Source organism: Scleropages formosus, chromosome 15, assembly GCF_900964775.1.
Source record: "Scleropages formosus chromosome 15, fSclFor1.1, whole genome shotgun sequence".
Lineage (NCBI taxonomy): Eukaryota > Metazoa > Chordata > Actinopteri > Osteoglossiformes > Osteoglossidae > Scleropages > Scleropages formosus.
The window spans coordinates 17,950,659-17,969,218 of NC_041820.1; the positions used below are offsets into that span (position 1 = coordinate 17,950,659).

The 18,560-nt window shown below is 48.5% G+C and overlaps 1 protein-coding gene across 2 annotated transcripts in view; it reads left to right on the forward strand.

Annotated features, from left to right (window-relative positions):
• Positions 1-6,100, forward strand: part of kcnh5b (potassium voltage-gated channel, subfamily H (eag-related), member 5b) — a 59,809-nt gene extending 53,709 nt beyond the window's left edge. For both annotated transcript variants that reach the window (XM_029258520.1, XM_029258521.1), the window contains one exon: positions 5,071-6,100. In XM_029258520.1, coding sequence (XP_029114353.1) covers positions 5,071-6,036 — 966 coding nt within the window. In that variant the 3' untranslated portion in view covers positions 6,037-6,100. The remainder of the gene's footprint in view (positions 1-5,070) is intronic.
• Positions 6,101-18,560: the final 12,460 nt, after the last annotated feature.

Sequence of the window (18,560 nt, forward strand, 5' to 3'; positions counted from 1 at the left end):
CCTATAAAGACCCTCTTCAGCTCCCGTACCGCTGCGGAATCTCGTTTGGGACAACCGCCCTTCCTCGCGTTACTTCGCACACACACTTGCTCTATTCTCTGTTCACGAGCTCCGGTTTTTTTTTGGCTCCTTGCTTCGTTCTCCGACCACGTCCACGGATCCTCGTTCCTGTCCCGTTCGCCGATCGACCGACCCTTCGCCTGTCCCTGGTTCCGAGACCTTGCCTCTTCCCTCAATGTCTAATGAACGACTCTGCACTTGGATTCCCTGTGTTCCGCGTGACTGCGTGTGTGCAGACTTCTATTTTATTTTTTTTTTTTTGAATGGCTGTGAACTTAAATGTAGATGGTGGTACCAAAGAAGTCTGCATTCTACAGACACTAAAGCGTGTTTCAGTCTGTTCTCTATTTTTTTTATGACACTGCAGTGATTCATAGGTTTTGTATTTTCATGACAAATTGATATTGTAGCGACCTGCATTACCGAAGGATGCTGTCTTTGAGCGGGAGCATTGTGAACAGTTGATTGTTCACAGGGGTTCCTGGGAAATGTAAACGTCTGCATCCATAGAGGGATCTATGTTGTACGGGAAGGGGGTGAGCACCAGATGGTTGATGTGACAACCTGGCTTGAGGTGCGGATCCTTAAGGAAAGAGGGTTCTTAAGACTGAGAGAAATCTTTCCTTGGGTACTTGCTTATACCTCTTGCTCTGTGTTGGTGTTTCAATAAACGTTACGTTAGATACAGCTTCCGCGTTTTTCCTTGCCCCGTCGGAGCCCAAACCTACCTTCGCTTCACCATGACTGCACCAGCGTATGAGATATGGCGCAATTAAGGAGCAATACCACTTGCACAAAAAATTAACTCGGTTGTTACTACAAAGTGGTGCAGATCGTAGTGGTCCAAGAAAATGTAATTTCATCAGATTGCGTGTTTGCTGGTTCTTTATGGGTTTTCAAGTAACTGTTGCTTTGGTATTGCAGTTGTGCGTTTTAAACTGTAGAATCACTCCAGTACAATCTTATTGACATGAAATAGGTAGTCATGTACATTCGTTCAGTTTATTTGTCAAACAGAAGTACAATGAGAGGGAAACCCTCAGAGATGCTGTTCAATACTGTTTGCATTCGTGTCCAGTGATGTGAAGTGCGAGAGACAAACGCAGGAGAGCCAAGACCACAAAGTGCAGAGTCCAGCAGTCCCAAAAAGCCTCTTGGGCTCAGGTTCTTATTTAAGGGCAGTAACCGCTGGTCCTTTACAAGCGTTGTAACCCACAGCAAAGGGGGAAGCGAAAACAGTCCCAACATCCTGAAGGGTCAAAACGCAACGAAAATCCGGTTAGGATGTGTGGCTGACGGCCTCCTTGCAGAGTCGGCTGGATCCCATCCTGTCTCAGTAACCCATCCATCCTTCGGTTGTTTTAGCGGGGCCTCTAGATGTGCCATTTTGCTGCATCCGACCCCCTGTTGCTGATCACTGACCAGCTACAACCGCTGTGATCTCTGCAGTTGTCCTGTGAAATCTGGCAAGGGGATTGAACAGAGGGTCTTAACTCCTCGAAGATTTAGCTCGGTCTCCCCTACCCTACCTTCCCTCGCTGCTCTTGGTTTGAGCTGAGGGGCCTGGAGCTAGGGAGCTGTCCTTGGTGCTGCCACCATATCTCCTCGCTCTGTGTCGCCCTACAAATGAAAGATAGATTTGTCATTGTTTCTGGAACTAAATTTAAGGTGCCCCCCCATGCTCACCAGGCACTGCAGCACACTTTCTAAATCAGTCAGGTGGCCCAGAGTCTATCCTGGAAAAACAGGGCACTTGGCTAGACAAGGGACCCCCAGGAAAGGACAGCAGTATAACAGAGAAAAGCTGAAGGTGGATCTGAGTGCTCTGTACAGAGCTCTGCTCACTCTACCTCACCCCCCTAGGGCCAGTCCTTTATATTTTTCTGTGATCTGTATTTTGGGAACTTGAGAATATCAGAAGGAGCTAATGAAGGAAGTCGAAAGCACACTTACCAACCTGAACTGCTTCATTAGACAGTCTAAAGTTGAATCTAAACCTGTTTCCAAAAATAGAAGTGAGCTATATGGAGTAAGTCACTGGATAAAAGCCTTTGCTTGGATAGTTGTGCATAATAATAACAAAGGTTACTTTCATCTTTATCCCTAGTTGCACAAAATACCGAGAAGGCCAATGAATTTGTCAAGTGATGTAATTCATTGAATGATCTGATTGAAGTTATTGATTAGGAAGTGGGAGGAGGGGCAAACCGGTCTGCCCATGTAAAGAATTTCGTTCGTGGTGCTCGGGTAATTTAGTGACCGATGGCCGAGTCTTCCTGTGGGTTCGGCGGAGCTGCTCTTTAAATGCGCAACAGGTCTCCTTTTGCAGCTGCTGTGATGACCCACAGCACTGGTGAGCTTCTCCTGCCCTGCGTATTACTGGTACAAAATGGGCACATGGGCCAGAGAAAGAAGTAACTGGGTCAGTGAGTAATTCCAATAACTGTCCCACTTTCCAGTCCGCTCCAGAACGTAGCACATGGACAAGTCCCCGGGACCCGTCCCCTGCCAAGCGATGGGCTGCGGGTAGCACGGACAGCTGCCTGCGCAGCCGAGGTGCCCGGTTGCCCGTGTTTCTGCGGCAAACGAGATGCCAAGAGGATGTCAGTGAGGCGAGAGCTAGCTGTGGCGTTGCATCCCACCCACTCGTGCCCATCTCTTATCCGTTCTCACCTCCCCCTCTGCTATTCTCTTTCCCGACGCATCCGGCATATGACAGTAATAGGTGCGGCCGCAAAAATAGGAACGTAATTGGAACATTTTGGACGAGCAAGCATTTTGTGTGTCCATCTGTGTTGCTTCAGCGTGCAGAGCGACACTCGGGTGGCAAGGTGCAGCGTCCCTCCAAGCTCCTTTAGAACCCATCCACTTAGAACCCAAGCTTATGCGCTGTGTCCATCCGAGCTAATGCTTCAAGAGACTCCTTGAATCAACGTCCCGCTGCTTGCGAGCAAAGTAACGGCAGATTTAAGTTCAGAATTATTCATCTGATTGACCTAATTTGAAATGTGTTACTTTAGCTCCTTCCCTCCATCTCCTGTAAAGACTCTATTTTATCTAAAAGTGCTTCTTGACCACATGCTGCAGGTCACTGCTTCACTAGAGTGCAGCGTTTCATGGCGCGTTTGAGAGCATGCAAGAGAGCTTGACCAGAGCCTGCAGCAGCACTTTGCACCGGGGCTCCTTCCAGGACGCGCGCGCCCACCTCGCAGGCTCGTCGGAAGACTGCGGAAGGAGCTCAGCTGCGTGGCGCTGTTGCAGAGCTTCTCGCCGTTTCCGAAAAGCAAATATCTGCAGAGCAGCGAACGGGGAGACGGCTGACGCCTGTTCCTCAAACAAGTGAGATATATCATTATGATACAATAGAGACTTCCACTGTTGAGAAATAGCAGCTGTAATCTACTCTGCCCAAACAATTAAATCAGTTTATTGGGTAAATGGGTTTCAGTATAACACAACCAGCTGGAGATGAGTAATTGCTTTTTAATGAGCAGCCGTTCCTTTTCATTAACCAAAGAAGTGCATTGTCTGTACAGTGGAGGCTCGATATAGGGGGTTGGGTCAGTCCTCTCCTCTGCCCTTGTTCTCCGAACGGGGTTCACATCTCTGTGATGTTAGCGGTTGTGGTCAGACACAGTGTTGGCAAAGGTACGGAGTCAAGAAATGGTCCTGACACCAGCTGATAGCCAGGTGGTGACAATGGAGCGCCGTGTCCCGCTCCGTCCGTTGCCGTTCCATGCAAGACTGATCTTCGTTCACCGGTGCTCGTTTGTTCAGGTGTCTTTGTTCCCTCCAAAGGTGTTAATAGAATGGTTCTCAGAGCATAATCAGAGGTAACTCATATATCTGCTGATGGCCAGGAGTGATGACTGATATTCCTCTGTAGCTATGATACAAGCGCGCACACAAAGCCGTGTTGTGGAGCTGTCAGATCCGGTTCCAGAAACGGGAAGCAGCACACTGGAGGCCCGCAAGGCACATCGTCAATAATGGAAGGAGGCGCAGGAGGGTGGGTGTCTAATGTAACGCTGCCCCCCCCTACAGGCAGTGCATGTGGGGAGATGCTTTGCCAGCATCACAGGCGTGTCACATGCTGATCCGTGAGTTATCAGCATCCCCACAGCCTGCCTGCGGTTAGAGGCGGAGCCTAATGGCTCAGTGTGGACAAGCGGTTACTTTCCACTTGCGTATCACGCTTGTGGATTTGGCACTGAAAGGTTGTGCATTTTCATCCCATCAGAGAATGTAGAACTTTGGAAGTGTATATGAAATATTTTGATCTCTAAAGGGAGGCAGTAACTGTACAGCATGGATCATTGTTGTTTTTTTTTTTTATATATATTTAGCTACCCTCTTTGTCCAAGGCATCGTACAATGTTATATGGACAACAGCAATTGCTAAGAATGTACGAGAAAATTTGTTCACTGAAAGTAATGTGAATTTACTGTGAACGTAGTGCGAAGGCAAAGTATTCCGTTAGGGTATACAATACGCGACCGAACTATCGATCAGGAGAGGAATTTGTGTGACGCAACCCGACTGCCCTCAAACTGCACGACGTGGACGTTGCGCAAAAGCTAATGCTGTTTCCAGCCCACTTGGGGACGACCCGGGGGCAAAACTAACTAATCCGACGACACCGTAACTGACATTCCGAAAACTATCGGAGAAAATATTCAGAAGTAGCAGAGAGAAGTTCATTCTTTAGAGCTCTGATCACTAGAACCTGGAAAGTTGTAGGTAATCCTGAAATAAGATGGGGGGGGGTGCGCTGTAAAAAGACATGCTCCCTTTTCAAACATGAATCACAGGTGTCTTTCATGAGCCGAAGCTTCTTCTAAATGAAGACGTATTGACCCTTGAGCTCCCTGGCTTCCGACTGAGGGTAAATATTTGAGCGGCCAGTACCCATCAGCTCCAGTGTCTGTCCTTTTTTTTTTTTTTGTGTGTGTGTCCTTTTCACACTGTTCAGTTTTTTTTCTCATTTCTTTTCTGCCCACTTCGAACAGATCATCTTCCGGAAGATCAGCGACGTGAAAAAGGAGGAGGAAGAACGTCAGCGGCAGAAGAACGAGGTGACGCTGACCATCCCCGTGGACCATCCGGTCAGAAAGCTCTTCCAGAAGTTTAAGCAGCAGAAAGAATTGCGTTCACAAGGCTGTACGTCACTGGAGCCAGAGAAGAACCAGCTGCACCCTCACCCTCACCCTCACCCACACCACCCACTGCAACATGGACACCACCCCATGCAGAATGGCGCCCCTCACAGCGGCGGCAGCAACAGCAGCAGCGTGGTCACCGTCTCGCAGATCACGCCCATACAGAACTCGCTGGCTTACATCAGGACGGGTGAGGCTGCCAAGCAGAGCAGCCGGGACATACTGGAGCTGAAGCCGAGCCTGAGCGCGGGCGAGCCAAGCTGCTTGAAGGCCCACAGCCCCACGCCTGGCAAGCCTGCCGGCAGCCGTGGCTGGATGCGCCTCCGCAACAACATGGCGCCGCCTGACGAAAGGACGGAGGGCTGGAGTAACGTGCCAAAGACTGGCTCCGCGGACCTGCCTTCAGAGGAGGCCAGGGGCTGCGAGGCGGAGAGCGGGGGCGGGAAGAAGAGCTCCCTCCGCAAGACAGACTCTTGCGACAGCGGCATCACCAAGAGCGACCTGCGGCTGGACAAGGCGGGCGAGGCGCGCAGCCCCGCTCCGCCCGAGGGCCGCCAAGCCTTTCAGCCGATCCCCGAGCAGGCCCTGCACGCCAGCCTGCAGGAAGCCAAGCTGGAGCTGAAAGCCGACATCCAGACGCTCGGCGGACGTTTGGCTGCCCTGGAAGCCCAGGTAGCCGAGATTCTCAGGCTGCTCTCGGAGCCCAGGCAGCTGCCCCCGGCCTTGGCCCCCCGAACCAAAACAAGCCGGCAGGACATTTTCACAGTCTCCCAGCCAGTCACGCCGGAGTCAGAGAAGGACGTGGGCCAGTTTTAAAGTGAAAACTTGATAAGTTATTTGCACATGTTCCTTCCACGAACAAATGAGAGGCGCGGGTTGGGGGGGGACGAAGCTATTTTACAGAAAAAAAATTGCGATGTAAATACTGTATTTGTCTGCATGTCCAGCTGGATTCTGGCCTGCCAAAGAAACATACAAACTCTAGTTATTGCTTGTACATGATGCAGTTGACTGCATGCAAAAGGAATTTATTGAATTTATTGATCTATACAGTATCGCTACAAATATGATTGTTTTAATGATTCACAAATCTACTTAAATCAAAGAAAATTCAGGGTTTCTGTACATGTTTTGCTAAACTTGGTCCTTTGAAATCCTTTGTCTGAGCCTAATGCTTTGCCTCTTCTTGTCTGCTATTTAGACAAAGTCATATCTGTATGACATGTTTTCCTGTAAGGATTTAAACACATATCATGTTACCTCTTTGTTGCATGGTCATGGTTCTGGGCATGAAATGGGGTCAGTCCTTTGGTCCTAAGGGGTTAGTAGCGGGTGATCGCTGCCCGATTGCTGGTGACGTGTGCATCGTTGTTCACGGACACGGCTACAGTAGGGAGGAAGGGTAGATGCACGTTGACCATTAAACCACACCGTTGGATGGGAAGATAAGGACTGACAAGAAGATAGATCTGCGTATTTCATATTCCCTCTCTGTAGTTAGGGGACTACTGATTGTCGTCTACGCAGCTGTTGTCCTTTAATGAGTAAACATATCATTCTTCATTAGTCCAAGGTCATGGCACCATGTGAAGCAAAACCAGGGGTAGAAAATGATTTTACTACTTCTGTTATGACTTCATTCACACAGCTGCGTAAACACATGTAGCCACAGATGTTTTGTAGTGTGTGTGTGGGGTCAACAGTACCCACCGCCCTCCGTTCATCCTCTTTTCTGATCCATCAAATAGGATGAATTTTCCAAGTATCTTCTGGAAATTTAGAAAAATGCACCTAACCAGCAAAGCTTAGGGAAACCATTGGACTGGTAACATCCAAGGAATTGTGACGCGAGTGAGCAGTTTGTTCGGGAAAGGTCTTCGGGACTGACCTTGCTGATCATTTTATTTCTTATGTCGCAAACTATGCAACTCCTTTTGATCTCCTGGAAGAGAAGTGATTGTATTCTCAGGCAAAGTGGGAGAGGCCCCCCCCCCCATGGAGACCGCGGTCGGCACCTGCTCGTATTTTTGTATAGAGGACAGCTGACGAAGTAAACCAGACTGTGCCAGACTCATTTGTAGCTCCCTAAAAGTTTCAACCAGAATTACGCAAGTGGAAAATAGCTGCTGCGTTCTGACCTGGTTCAAGTTTGCCTCGCACGCGGAAGACCCTCTCGCGCACTCCGCCCTGCATGTCCCCGGCTGTCGCTGCAGGACCCGCGTCGTTTCACAGTCCCTCGAATGTACGGTGTGGGACGCGAGCGAGACGCACTTGCAGTAGTGCAAGTGCGAACAACATGTGAACAATCATGTGAACGCGTGAACAATCCCCTTTGTCCAAAGCATGCAAACGTGCTCGGCGATGCCTCGCTAGGGCGCTACGGTGAGGCAGCCGCGAACAGCGTACTCCTACAGTGCCGGTCTTGTGGAAAGGGGGGCGATGTGCTCCTCTTTCCGTCGAAGTAGCATTTGCACCATGATCGTTGATGTGTCCCGCTGCAGCAGCACAGGCCTCGAGTCTGAGCACAATAAATTAATGTATGGGAGGAAAGTCTCTGTGGCTGGCTCTAATCCTTGTGTGGGCTGTGCTTTTGGAAGGGAAAACACATATCCCAAGTGCAACTGTTGATGTCCACTTTGTATCTGTGTTCTGCAATACAGTCAGAAGGGGAAAAAAAAAATGCTCCGATGTTCCTATTGCAATATATATAAGAAGGAGGATTTCCATCAAACTAACAGCGACTAATAGATAAGTAGGCCTTCTGTTTAATGTTGTATTCTGCTGCTCCCCTGTTTAATTTGTATTGTTGCTAAGGAAACTAAGTATCTAACGAATGACTCCATTTAGCTTTTTATTTGTCCTGTTACTATGGAAACAAAGAGGACATTTCATTGATGTGATGTGTGACTTGCTGATTCAGTGTGTGGTGGGATGGCTTTGTGACCCAAGAATCGACCTGCGGAGAGGGGTGCGAGGGGGTAGATTCTTGCCACAGCTCCGGTGTGGAAGGCAGCAGGTGGGGTATATACTGTCTGCGCACGCTGAGGCTAAGGGGCAAGAATGAACAGAATCCCGCATGAGTCACAGTTTCTCATTCGTGTGAAAGAGAAATGGTGACCTGTAGTCAGGCACAGGGATGCCCTTGCAGCTTTAGTGCTGTGAAAGCAGCAAGATCCACCTTCCAGACTGGTAAAACCAGGAGCATCAGAGGCAAGAGAAGCCTGGAGAAGAGCTTGTGTCTGAACTGGACACTCGCTCAGTGAGGTCAGTCGCAGAGTTGGCTGAAAATGAAATGAAGTCGGTAATATGGGTAAAAGGAACCATAGCACTTTAAACAATTGGCCCTATGAAACACACACACACACACACACACACAGAAACCACTCATCCAAAGCAGGGTCACGGCAGACCGGAGTCTAACCTGGCAACACAAGGCTGGAGGGGGGAGGGGACACACCCAGGACAGGATGCCAGTCCATGGCAAGGCACCCCAAGCAGGACTCGAACCCCAGGCCCACCAGAGAGCACCACCGCACCATCCTCCCTTTGAAATACCACTTTAACAGTGAAGATAAATACATTATTTTTGTTGAAAGCATATCAGCAGTTCACTTTGATTTCCAAAAATTCCATATATTTCCGTCAAACTGGACAAACCTGAAAAATGTCACCTTTATCTAAACATATATATTCTAACAGGTTAGAAGTGCAATCCATGTTTGGAAATGACACAACAACAGTGGAATCTCATAAAGTCTCACAGGAACAGGTGAATCCAAACAGTTTGGGGCACCGAATCCATACATGGGAAGTGTCACTGAAACAAAACTGTAATGCTTGAACGAAAAAGCAGCGTGTCCTGAAGACGATGCAAAAGAAGGCAGTTAAGGCAAGAAAGAAACGTAGGAAGAACACGAATGAGCCGTCTAGTTAGTGCCTTCTCAGAATTTGTTCTCAAGTTTTTCTATTATTACATAGAGAAATTTGTAAAATTTTTCATTTACATGTATTCATTCAGCAGACGCTTTTCTCCAAGGCGGTGTACATCTCGGCGAAAATACAGTTTGTCTATTACATTAGCAGGAAGAGAGACTTAGATGCACACGTGTGATTCGTAAGTGCAGTTAGTTTCTTTCCACCATATGAACCAATGTTCATGACATAATGCTGCATAAAACTTTATCTGAATATTGACGGTTCCTAATCTATTATATATTACTATATTTATATAAAGATTCAGCAGTTCTGAGTGAGAGGGGGAGGTCCTTCCACCACAACGGAGCCAGAACCGAGAACCTTCATGCTTTAATCATTAATATTGTTAATTCCCGATGGTTCTTCCCATTAACAGTGAGAGTCGTAAAAAGTGGTTAATGTAACTCCCGCAACTGTTTTCGTTAGTGACACATCAGGCTCTTCCCGAAGCAAAACAAAACCGCAGTCACTTTAACCGGACCTGTAAGAGAACCGAAAATCAGCCGAAGCGCTAAGAGAAGAAAGGAGACGCTCTGACAGAGACTGACCCCCCCCCCCCCTATTCCCCAGGCAGCACCAGTCGCCATCAGCACTGTCTGCCCATGACCTGCGGCAAACGCAGAAGTGGTGCCTGGTTTACATTGTGCTTTACCGCACTCAGATTCCTGCGAAAGATAGTGTACGTAGCTCTGTCGGACAGCTGAAAACAAATGAATCAGTGCCTGATACTGACCCGCACCGAGTACACGCCGAACCGGCAGCTCCGATTTAAAGTGACAAAAAAGCGCAGGCCGCAGGGTAGACCGAGCCTGCCTTCGACGCGCTCACGGGTCCAGACGATGGTGTCTCGCCGCACTTGCTCGGGCAGAAGTGAATTCCGTTGGCCCGAAATCGACAGGCTCCGAGCTCCCACCGCGCTCCGGAGTTTACGTAACCTCTAGAGGTATCGGCCCTGGTAACCAACGGTTACGTAACATCAAAAATGCATGTTCAGAGGAGCAGTCCTGCCCGGGGGTCTAGAATAACTTCCCACTTTGGCTTTGGGCAGGAACTGCACTTTGAAACTAGTTATAGCTCCGCTCCGCCGTCCTCTCCATTCGGGCGTCCGCAGATATTTCTGGAGAGGGGGTCTTGCGGTGTGCTGGTGTACTTACTGGTGGTGCGCTACAATTTTAGAGCTGCAAACGGCACCATGCGGTGTAACTACTACCCTAATCCAAAGTGGTCTTGTTGCCAGAATGTGTCCTCATATAAAGCTGGAGACTCTAAGATTTAAGGCTGAACGAGCGCTCTGCTCAATAGTGCAACAAAATTTGCTCCGGTATACATTCCAAGTGCCAAAAGGGGACACATTCATGTTGTGTATAACCAGGTATCTTTTATGCCATCTTTAAGTTCCTGGCAGTGATGTATTATTAATGGTACTGGAAATGTTGTTCGGCAACGATGAGGAGGAAATTTCTGCTGGTGCTGCAAGAGCGGTTGGAGTTCCTAATGCAAAGGACCAGCAGAAGTGAGCGAAGCAGCTACAGAACTGTGGGTTACCTTGTGGGATTACATAACGAGGGATTTACGATGCCGGGTGGTCCAAAGGTAAGCTCCAGTGGGTCTGCGACAGGCCTTAGGATAGAAGTGCGGAGGGCTGCCGTTACGTAACGCCCATCTTCCGCTCTCCGGGCCGCACCGCTGGGAGTGAGTAGCGTGCAGCTTTCGCATCGACGCCTAAGAATAGTGCCCCCCCCCACCCCATCACCACCAGCCTTTTCCCTCCCTCCACTGGACGCCTTGACAGGTTTCCCGGCCTTCAGCCGACACACGAAGCAGCAGCTGTCAGACGCGATTAGAGAAACCAGGAGCTAAGTAGCTGTTAACAGTAAGTACAGTAATGGTGCATTCGGCTCAGCCTCGGATCCCTGGGCTGCGGCTTTCGCTGCTAAACAATAAAATTCCCGCGTTGTCCAAACACTGGAAATGAAAAGTGCGATTTGGAAAAACGATCGACTTAAGTCCTCCGTCGGTGTAGCAGCGATTTTGTCCGTAAGCAGATCGTTGTGGGTTAGGAGCTCCTTTCTCTGTAAGCTGGCCTTTGGTTGCTTTTTGAGGACTTTCTATTAACTGCGTAGCGCTTGCAAGGACTTTCACAGAAGATGCGATACTCCATCGTGATACGAGTAACACCGGCAGCATGGTGGCACCGCAGGTAGCGCTGCTGTCTCACGGCACCTGGGTCGTTCGGACATGGGTTTGAATCCGGCTCAGGCTGTGCGGCATTTGCACGTGCTCCTGTGTTCTTGTGGGTTTCCCGTGGGTGCTCTCGTTTCCTCCCACAGTCCAACGACATGTGTTTCAGCTAGATTAGTGACTGTAAGGCATGTGTGCACCACTGGCACCCTGACCTAGACAAAGCGGTTAACGTGAGAGATAATAGGAACAGCCTTGTGACTGTCACGTCCACGCCCACAACTCAACCGACAGCACCTGACTCTGGTCCAGCACCTGACTAACTGCTCACCCTTTAAAAGACCCTCCTCAGCTCCCATACGTTCGCAGAATCTTGTCAGAGACAACCGCCCTCCTTCGTGACGTCCAGTGCACACTCGACACTTGTTCCCCGTTCTAGTCTTCCGGTTTCCGTCCCTTCACTTTGTTTCCCGACCACGTCCACGGATCTTCGATCCAACGCCGGCCGACCGACGTTTCGCTTCGTCCCCTGACCTCATCCATGGATCCTCGCTCTGACTCCGATCGACCGACCATTCGCCTGTCCCCGACTCCGAGAGCTTGCCTTATCTCCTGAATCCAGACGTACGACTCTACACTTGGGTCCTGTCGTCCCGGTTCTCTCGGCCCCGCGTGGCAGAGACCAATTCGATCACAATCCCCCGCAGATAGGCCGGTTTAATCTTTTCCCACTACGTGATAACAAGCAATGCGTTAATATTTCTGCGTTGCTGGGCTGTGCTGTGCAATAGATACAGGAAGGTTTTCGTTTTACTGCAGTAAACTATTCGATGGTGCTGTTGTGGGGATCTCAAGTTGAGCTTTGAGACTTTTCTACCTTGTGCTTACCGGTGCGTTTTCCAGGCCTTGCAGTTACACAGACCGTGTCGCTCACATCTATTTGGCCTCATGAATAAAACGCCACTAACGAGCGTGTGGGGACGTGGTGGAGGCAGTGACTGGGGCGACGGGGATATCGCAGAGAGATGATGACGCCGAGTGTAGGGTCGGCGTCTCAGACTCAGGCTAGTCGGCTGAACGATGCGAGCAGAGCGAGTGAGGATGTTGCTCTGTCCTCAGCGAGTACTGGAATTTCCACTTTAGACCGGAATATTTCTTTTTTTTTTTTTCCCCCAGATTCTCAGAGCACTTTTTCAAGCAAATGTTTATAGCTAGGAATTCCTCTGCCATCAGTGTGTTACACAGGCTCCTCTTCACACTCCTCTGAGGCACACTGAGCCCATGGCTCAGAACTGGTGAGTGAATCTTAACTTCAGAAGGTAGTCGAGATTCTCTTAGTGATGCAATATCTGGCTTTTAGAAAAGCTGATTCAGTTGGTAAAGAGTCACTGCTGCTTTAATCTCACTGTTAAGGCCTCTGCAAAATATGGCTCTCCTACAACATCTGCCTTTGTCATACACATGTAACTGGGGGCAAGATCACACAAATGTTGACTGAAACCACTTGTCCTGAGCAGGGGTTACAGCAAGCCAGAGCCTAACCCAACAACACAGGGCATGGGGCTGGAGGAGGAGGGAACGCACCCAGCAGGGGACGCCAGTCCATCACAAGGCACCCCAAGCGGGACTCGAACCCCAGACCCACCAAAGAGCAGGCACAGTCCAAACCCAGTGCACCACTGTGCTGGGGGCAAGATGAATTCCCCTAATCCTTGGGCTTTCTAGGAGAACCCTAGGGATGCCCCTGTTACTGCTCCTCAGAGCTCAGGTGCTGATACTGTTTGGGCACGATGGCCACTTCTTAAGGAATATCAAAAAACCTCCTTCAGATCAGCGACAGCCCATGGGAGCACGGGGTCATTGTCGCTGGCACTTCACCAAACGGGATTGCGTTCCGTAGGATACTATAAATCGTTTTTTTCAGCCCACCAATTTCCGAAGCGTTCGGTGCAGCCGACGGAGACGGTGAATCCCATCTGCTCCTGAGAGCACAGCATAGAGAAACAAACAATGATGATTTATTCAGGCGTGGATCTGTTTTACTCTAATTGCTTTGCTGTGAATATTGCATCCTCCCTGAGCCAAGAAATCTGGGCAGTTCATTTATTTACAGCCCACGAAGCAATGGCAGACAATATTTAGAGCAGGTCTGTGCACACATACATACAGATATAAATGTGTATCCGAAAATTATTTTCAGATCCTCAGATCACTTCGCTCGCATCTTATCTGGCAGCCAGTATTAATCGGCTCAGAAGAAGGCTGTTGCCATTTCTTCCTGCCTGCTGAGCCTCTGTGATGTTTGCCTTGAAAGATTTGTTCTCTCTGACAGGTGCATTCATTTTTTCAGCATGCAATGTCAAATTGTCATGAACAATTTACCCTGTTACAGGAGGTCACATTTGGCAGGAGGTTTGGAGGACTTGGAAGGCCCACAGTTCTCATAGTCAGTCTACTCCAGGCACCTAGTTTTTTTTTCCCCACAAGTCTCTCCTGGGGGTTTCCCCGGAAAAAGAGAGCTGTCATCCACCATTCGATCAACGTGAGACTAATGCTGCCATTGAAGAAGAAACTTTTCCCTGGAGAGCCTCTAAATGACTCTCATAAAAGATTCATTAGGCTCTGTGTTCCTCATCAAGTGGGTTTCCTCGTTAGGAAGAAGGTGTGAATTGGGATAGATGCTAAATGGGTTAGGAGCACGTGTCCCAATCTTTGGCTTTCCCGGTGGCACAGCAGTAGGCACTGATGGTTGACACAAGGGGACGCGTCCTGACGTGGCCAGGGTGACTGCGATGTGCTGGGGAAAACCAACTCCAAAGTGGTAAGTGGGGCAGGATACTCTCACTTTTAGCCATATATAATTAAGGAGATGCTCCTTTTAATGGATCACTGACGAACCCGAGCGATTGCTGCTGATGGGCACCTCACAGAACCCAGCTGTAAAAATTTTTCTGTTTTATGTGAAATCAGACAGGTTACGGTGTGTCCTTGGACCCTCTCGGTCATTTATCCACTTGACTTCAGGCTCTCCGCTGCTATGAAGACGTGCAGAATCTACCTTTTACTCTCTGTGGAGTAGAATCTCCCAAAACAGAGATTCTTCACCTCCCAGCTGGCCTGTCCTCCTGTCACGATCTATCGATCAAACTGGACAACTCACTCATTTCGCCTACCTCCTTGGCTAAGAGTCTGGGAGTAATGATTGACACGAGTCTGTCTATCGCTCAGCACATCGAAGCCACAACCCGGTCCTGCAGATACATCCTGCATAATTTTCATAGGATCCATCCCTACCTCACATTTGACTCTTCCCAACTACTTGTCCAGGCCACGGTGAATTCCCGTCTGGACTACTGCTCTCTCCTGTGTTGCCTTCCTACTACCGCCATCAAACCTCTGCAGCTGATACAGAATGCTGCTGCACAAGTTATGTGGGAACGCTTTGGCAAATCAAACCTCTCCTCTACTCATTTCTCTGCACTGGCTTCCAATAGCTACCCGAATCAAATTCAAGACCCTGGTTACTGTGTACAAATGCATCAATAGAACTGCTCCCACTTATTTACAAGACTTGATCAACCGCTACACCCCAACCAGACCCCTTCGCTCATCTACTTCTGCTCGCTTGGTGGTCCCACGCACAAAAGGTAAAGCATGGAGGTTCTCGGTTCTGGCTCCGTTGTGGTGAAATGACTTTCCCCTCCCACTCAGGACTGTAGACACTGTCTACATTCAAGAAGGGTCTGAAAGCTCACCTTTTCTGGACCCATTTCGCCCAAGATCTCTCCAGCTCACGTATGGTATAGATGTAAGCCTTTATACAGCTGCTACTAAGGCATTGTATGTGATTGTTTATCTTATTATAAAAAAATAAATTTTGATAGGAGGTTATCAGAATTCATCTATCCTGTGTTTTATGCACCTACTTGAGCGATGAACATCAGTGCATTAAGTGGAAAGTAACAAAGTAGGTTTACTTAAGAATCAAACGTCTGCAGCCATGTCTCTTTCTCTTAATGTAATGCACAAATTGTATTTTTTGCTGAGATGTACGTTGCTTTGGACAAAAGCATCTGCTAAATGAAAAAATGTAAATGTAGGTTTGCCACAACCTTGTTCACATGGTCATCTCCACTAGTACCAGTGCTGTCTTCCCCACTCTTACACCACAAGTCTTTGCTAACACCCCCTTTCGTTTACTGACCCCTCACAGTGCTTCTTTAAAGATTAGCAGTGTTACTTACTGGATCTCAGTAGCCTGTACGTGCTGAAAATCCACCTCTCTTACTGCTCTGAGAGCCGAGTGTTTGCGTGCATGAGGGGATTCTCACTCTAGGCCAAAGTGTGCAGCTGTCAAATGAGTGTTTCTCACCAGCAAGGTTGGTATCCCCACGAGCTGACCTAACAGATGCACTTAAACACTTGATCTTCTACTCCACCGGAGCATCACCAGCGCAACTGGTGGTGGTGCTCAACCTCCGCATTCCTGCCGTATGGCACCATGTGTTGTGACCCTACAGCCCAGATGCTCAACCCACGGTCATTGCTTTCTGTGTGGGAAAGTTCAGGTACAGATCTTTAAGGGCGTCACTTGCATGTCTCCCGGACAACCCTCCGAAAACCACTCTTGAGGTAGAAGTGTTTCTATCAGGTGTAATCAGTAGGCCTGCTGGCACAGTAGGGCAGCAGGTTTGCCTGGGTCCCACTCTCTGTTGGGTCTGGGGTTCGAGTCCTACTTAAGGTGCCTTGTGAGGAACTGGCATCCCGTCCTGAGTGTGTCCCCTCCCCCTCCAGCCTTGTGCCCTGTGTTGCTGGGTTAGGCTCCAGGTTGCTGCAACCCACCTTAAGACCAGCAGTTTCAGAGAGTGTGTGTAATCACTAGCCATGGTACCAAATGGATTGTGGGGAAAAAAATCTGCACTCAAAATTAGTCTTCTTCCTGCTTAAAAATGCAGAGTGGTAATACAATGAGCTGCTGGATATTGAGAAGCACAGTACAAGTTGGTGGGATGGTGGTGCAGCGAGTAGCTCTGTTTCGGAGTGCGAGAGGACGTGGGTTCGATCCCCTCTCGGCCTGCACGGTCTCCATGTTTGCGTGGGTTTCCTCCAGGTGCTCCAGTTTCCCCCCCCCCACAGTCCAAAAACATGCTTTCAAGTGAATGAGTGACTCTACATTGCCCATATTGTGTGTGTGAGAGAGAGTGTTTCTATTTGTATCTAGTGTATTCTAGCACTGTAAATCTCCTTGGTTGAAAAAAGGGGGCTTAAACACTACTACATAGCGTGCATTGAAAGTCGCTTTGGAGAAGAGTGTCTGCTAAATGAACTAAAATTAAATACAATTAGCGCTGCAGCGAATCAGGTCAGGGAGAGACGAGCGAGGGAGACGTTGTTGTTGTTGTTCTTACCCCACTCTCAGACAAAGGTGCCTGAGTGGGAGTGAACTAAAAAGTGACAAGGAGAACAGACGCAAGTTAGCATGTAACCGGTTCTGGCGGCGATATTAACTTTTTTTTTTTTTAGTTTCAGCATAAACAAGGCAAATCCAACAAAATAGTCATTAATTCGATAATGAACCCCGCACTTTCATTCAGCACAACCAACCTTTACCACTCCCATCTTCACTGTGCAGTTGCGCCGCTAAATTATTAATTTTAAAAAATTCACGCAAATCAACACATTTACCCACCAAGGCGTTCACACGAACACCAAAATAATTCCTAGTTTTTACACAACTGAAACATAACAGCACACTTCTGTGACTGATAATCACATCGGATTTATACTGCCTGCCTTACTATAGCATTCCAATCGAGCAACATTAGCCTAGCTAGCTTAAACTAATTTATAAAACAAATATTTTGGACAACCGATTGTCTCCCAAAACTTAAAATATGACGTACAACATTCAGTAAGTCACTTCTTACTCATTTCACGACATTTATGAGGTTTTAAACCGTTTTGCTAACCTGAAAAGTGACAAGGAGACCAGACGCGAGTTAGCATGCCACCCGTTCTGGCGGTGACTTATTTCTTTGACCTTTGACCCTTTTGCCAGAACCAGGGGTCTCGTTATCACTGCCAGCTCTACCTACAGGATCTATCGTTGAACAGCATTCACACACTGGTCAATCATGTACTGTTCTGCAACAACCGAGCGAAAGGCGGAAAGAAAGAAGAAAAAAATGTTTTCAGGCGCCGTCTCTTTCCTTTTTTTCCCCATTCAGTTTTGAACCCACTACATTGCCAACTCCCTTTCCTCAGCGTATGTGACTCCTGAGGAAAGAAGGGTTCCTCTTTTTTGCTCTCTCCGCGTCACTGCCTCTTACTCGAGGATGGGGCCGAGCTCAGCCGCTTGGCGGATATGGCATCTTAGAAGCCTCTAAGAGAAAGATGGCGCTCGGATGTTGGCGCCCTATCGTTTGTGAGCAGATACTTTTTACTCTCCAACGCAGCGTGTTATTAACTTCGGCAATTTGGGTGAAGTGCTTTGCTCCAGGGCACTTTAACATGGCTCTGCTAAGATTTGACGCTGCACTATTTCCACCAAATCCATTATTACTCAGCTGGTGTGCGAGACAAACTCGTTTTAGAGGTGAGGATGACTTTTAACATCCTATACTTTTGTTATCTTGCACGGCCGAAGACTTGGCCTGGACAGGAGAGTAAAGTCACTTTACGCAGCGGTTCCTGAGTCCATGGACAGGAGGTACTCCTCATCGTCCAACTCATCCACACGAGACTCTTCAACAAGGCCTCTGCCCAAGTGGCAAGAATCGGACCAGGAAACCACCGGTTTTACCATTCAGGCCTCTGATGTTGCGTATTAATAACAAAAGCGCTGACAAGAACCTCGGCAGGAGAGTTGGGTAGCGATGCGGGTGCTGCATGGAGAACCAGGAATGTCATATGTATGACAGTAGATTATTCCTGGCCACGGAGATTTACATTCATTCATTTAGCAGCAGATCTTCTCCTTAGGGTAGGTACCTTGCTCAAGGGTACTACAGCTGGAAATGAGACTTCAACCCGCAACCTTTGGGTCCAAAGGTACTACAGTACCAGCTTCTCAGCTTTCCTACTTACAGTGAGCCACTCATTTATACACCAATGTGTTCTCGCTTACTTACACACACACAAAAAACACAGGGAATTTAGCATCACCAATTCATTTGAAACACATG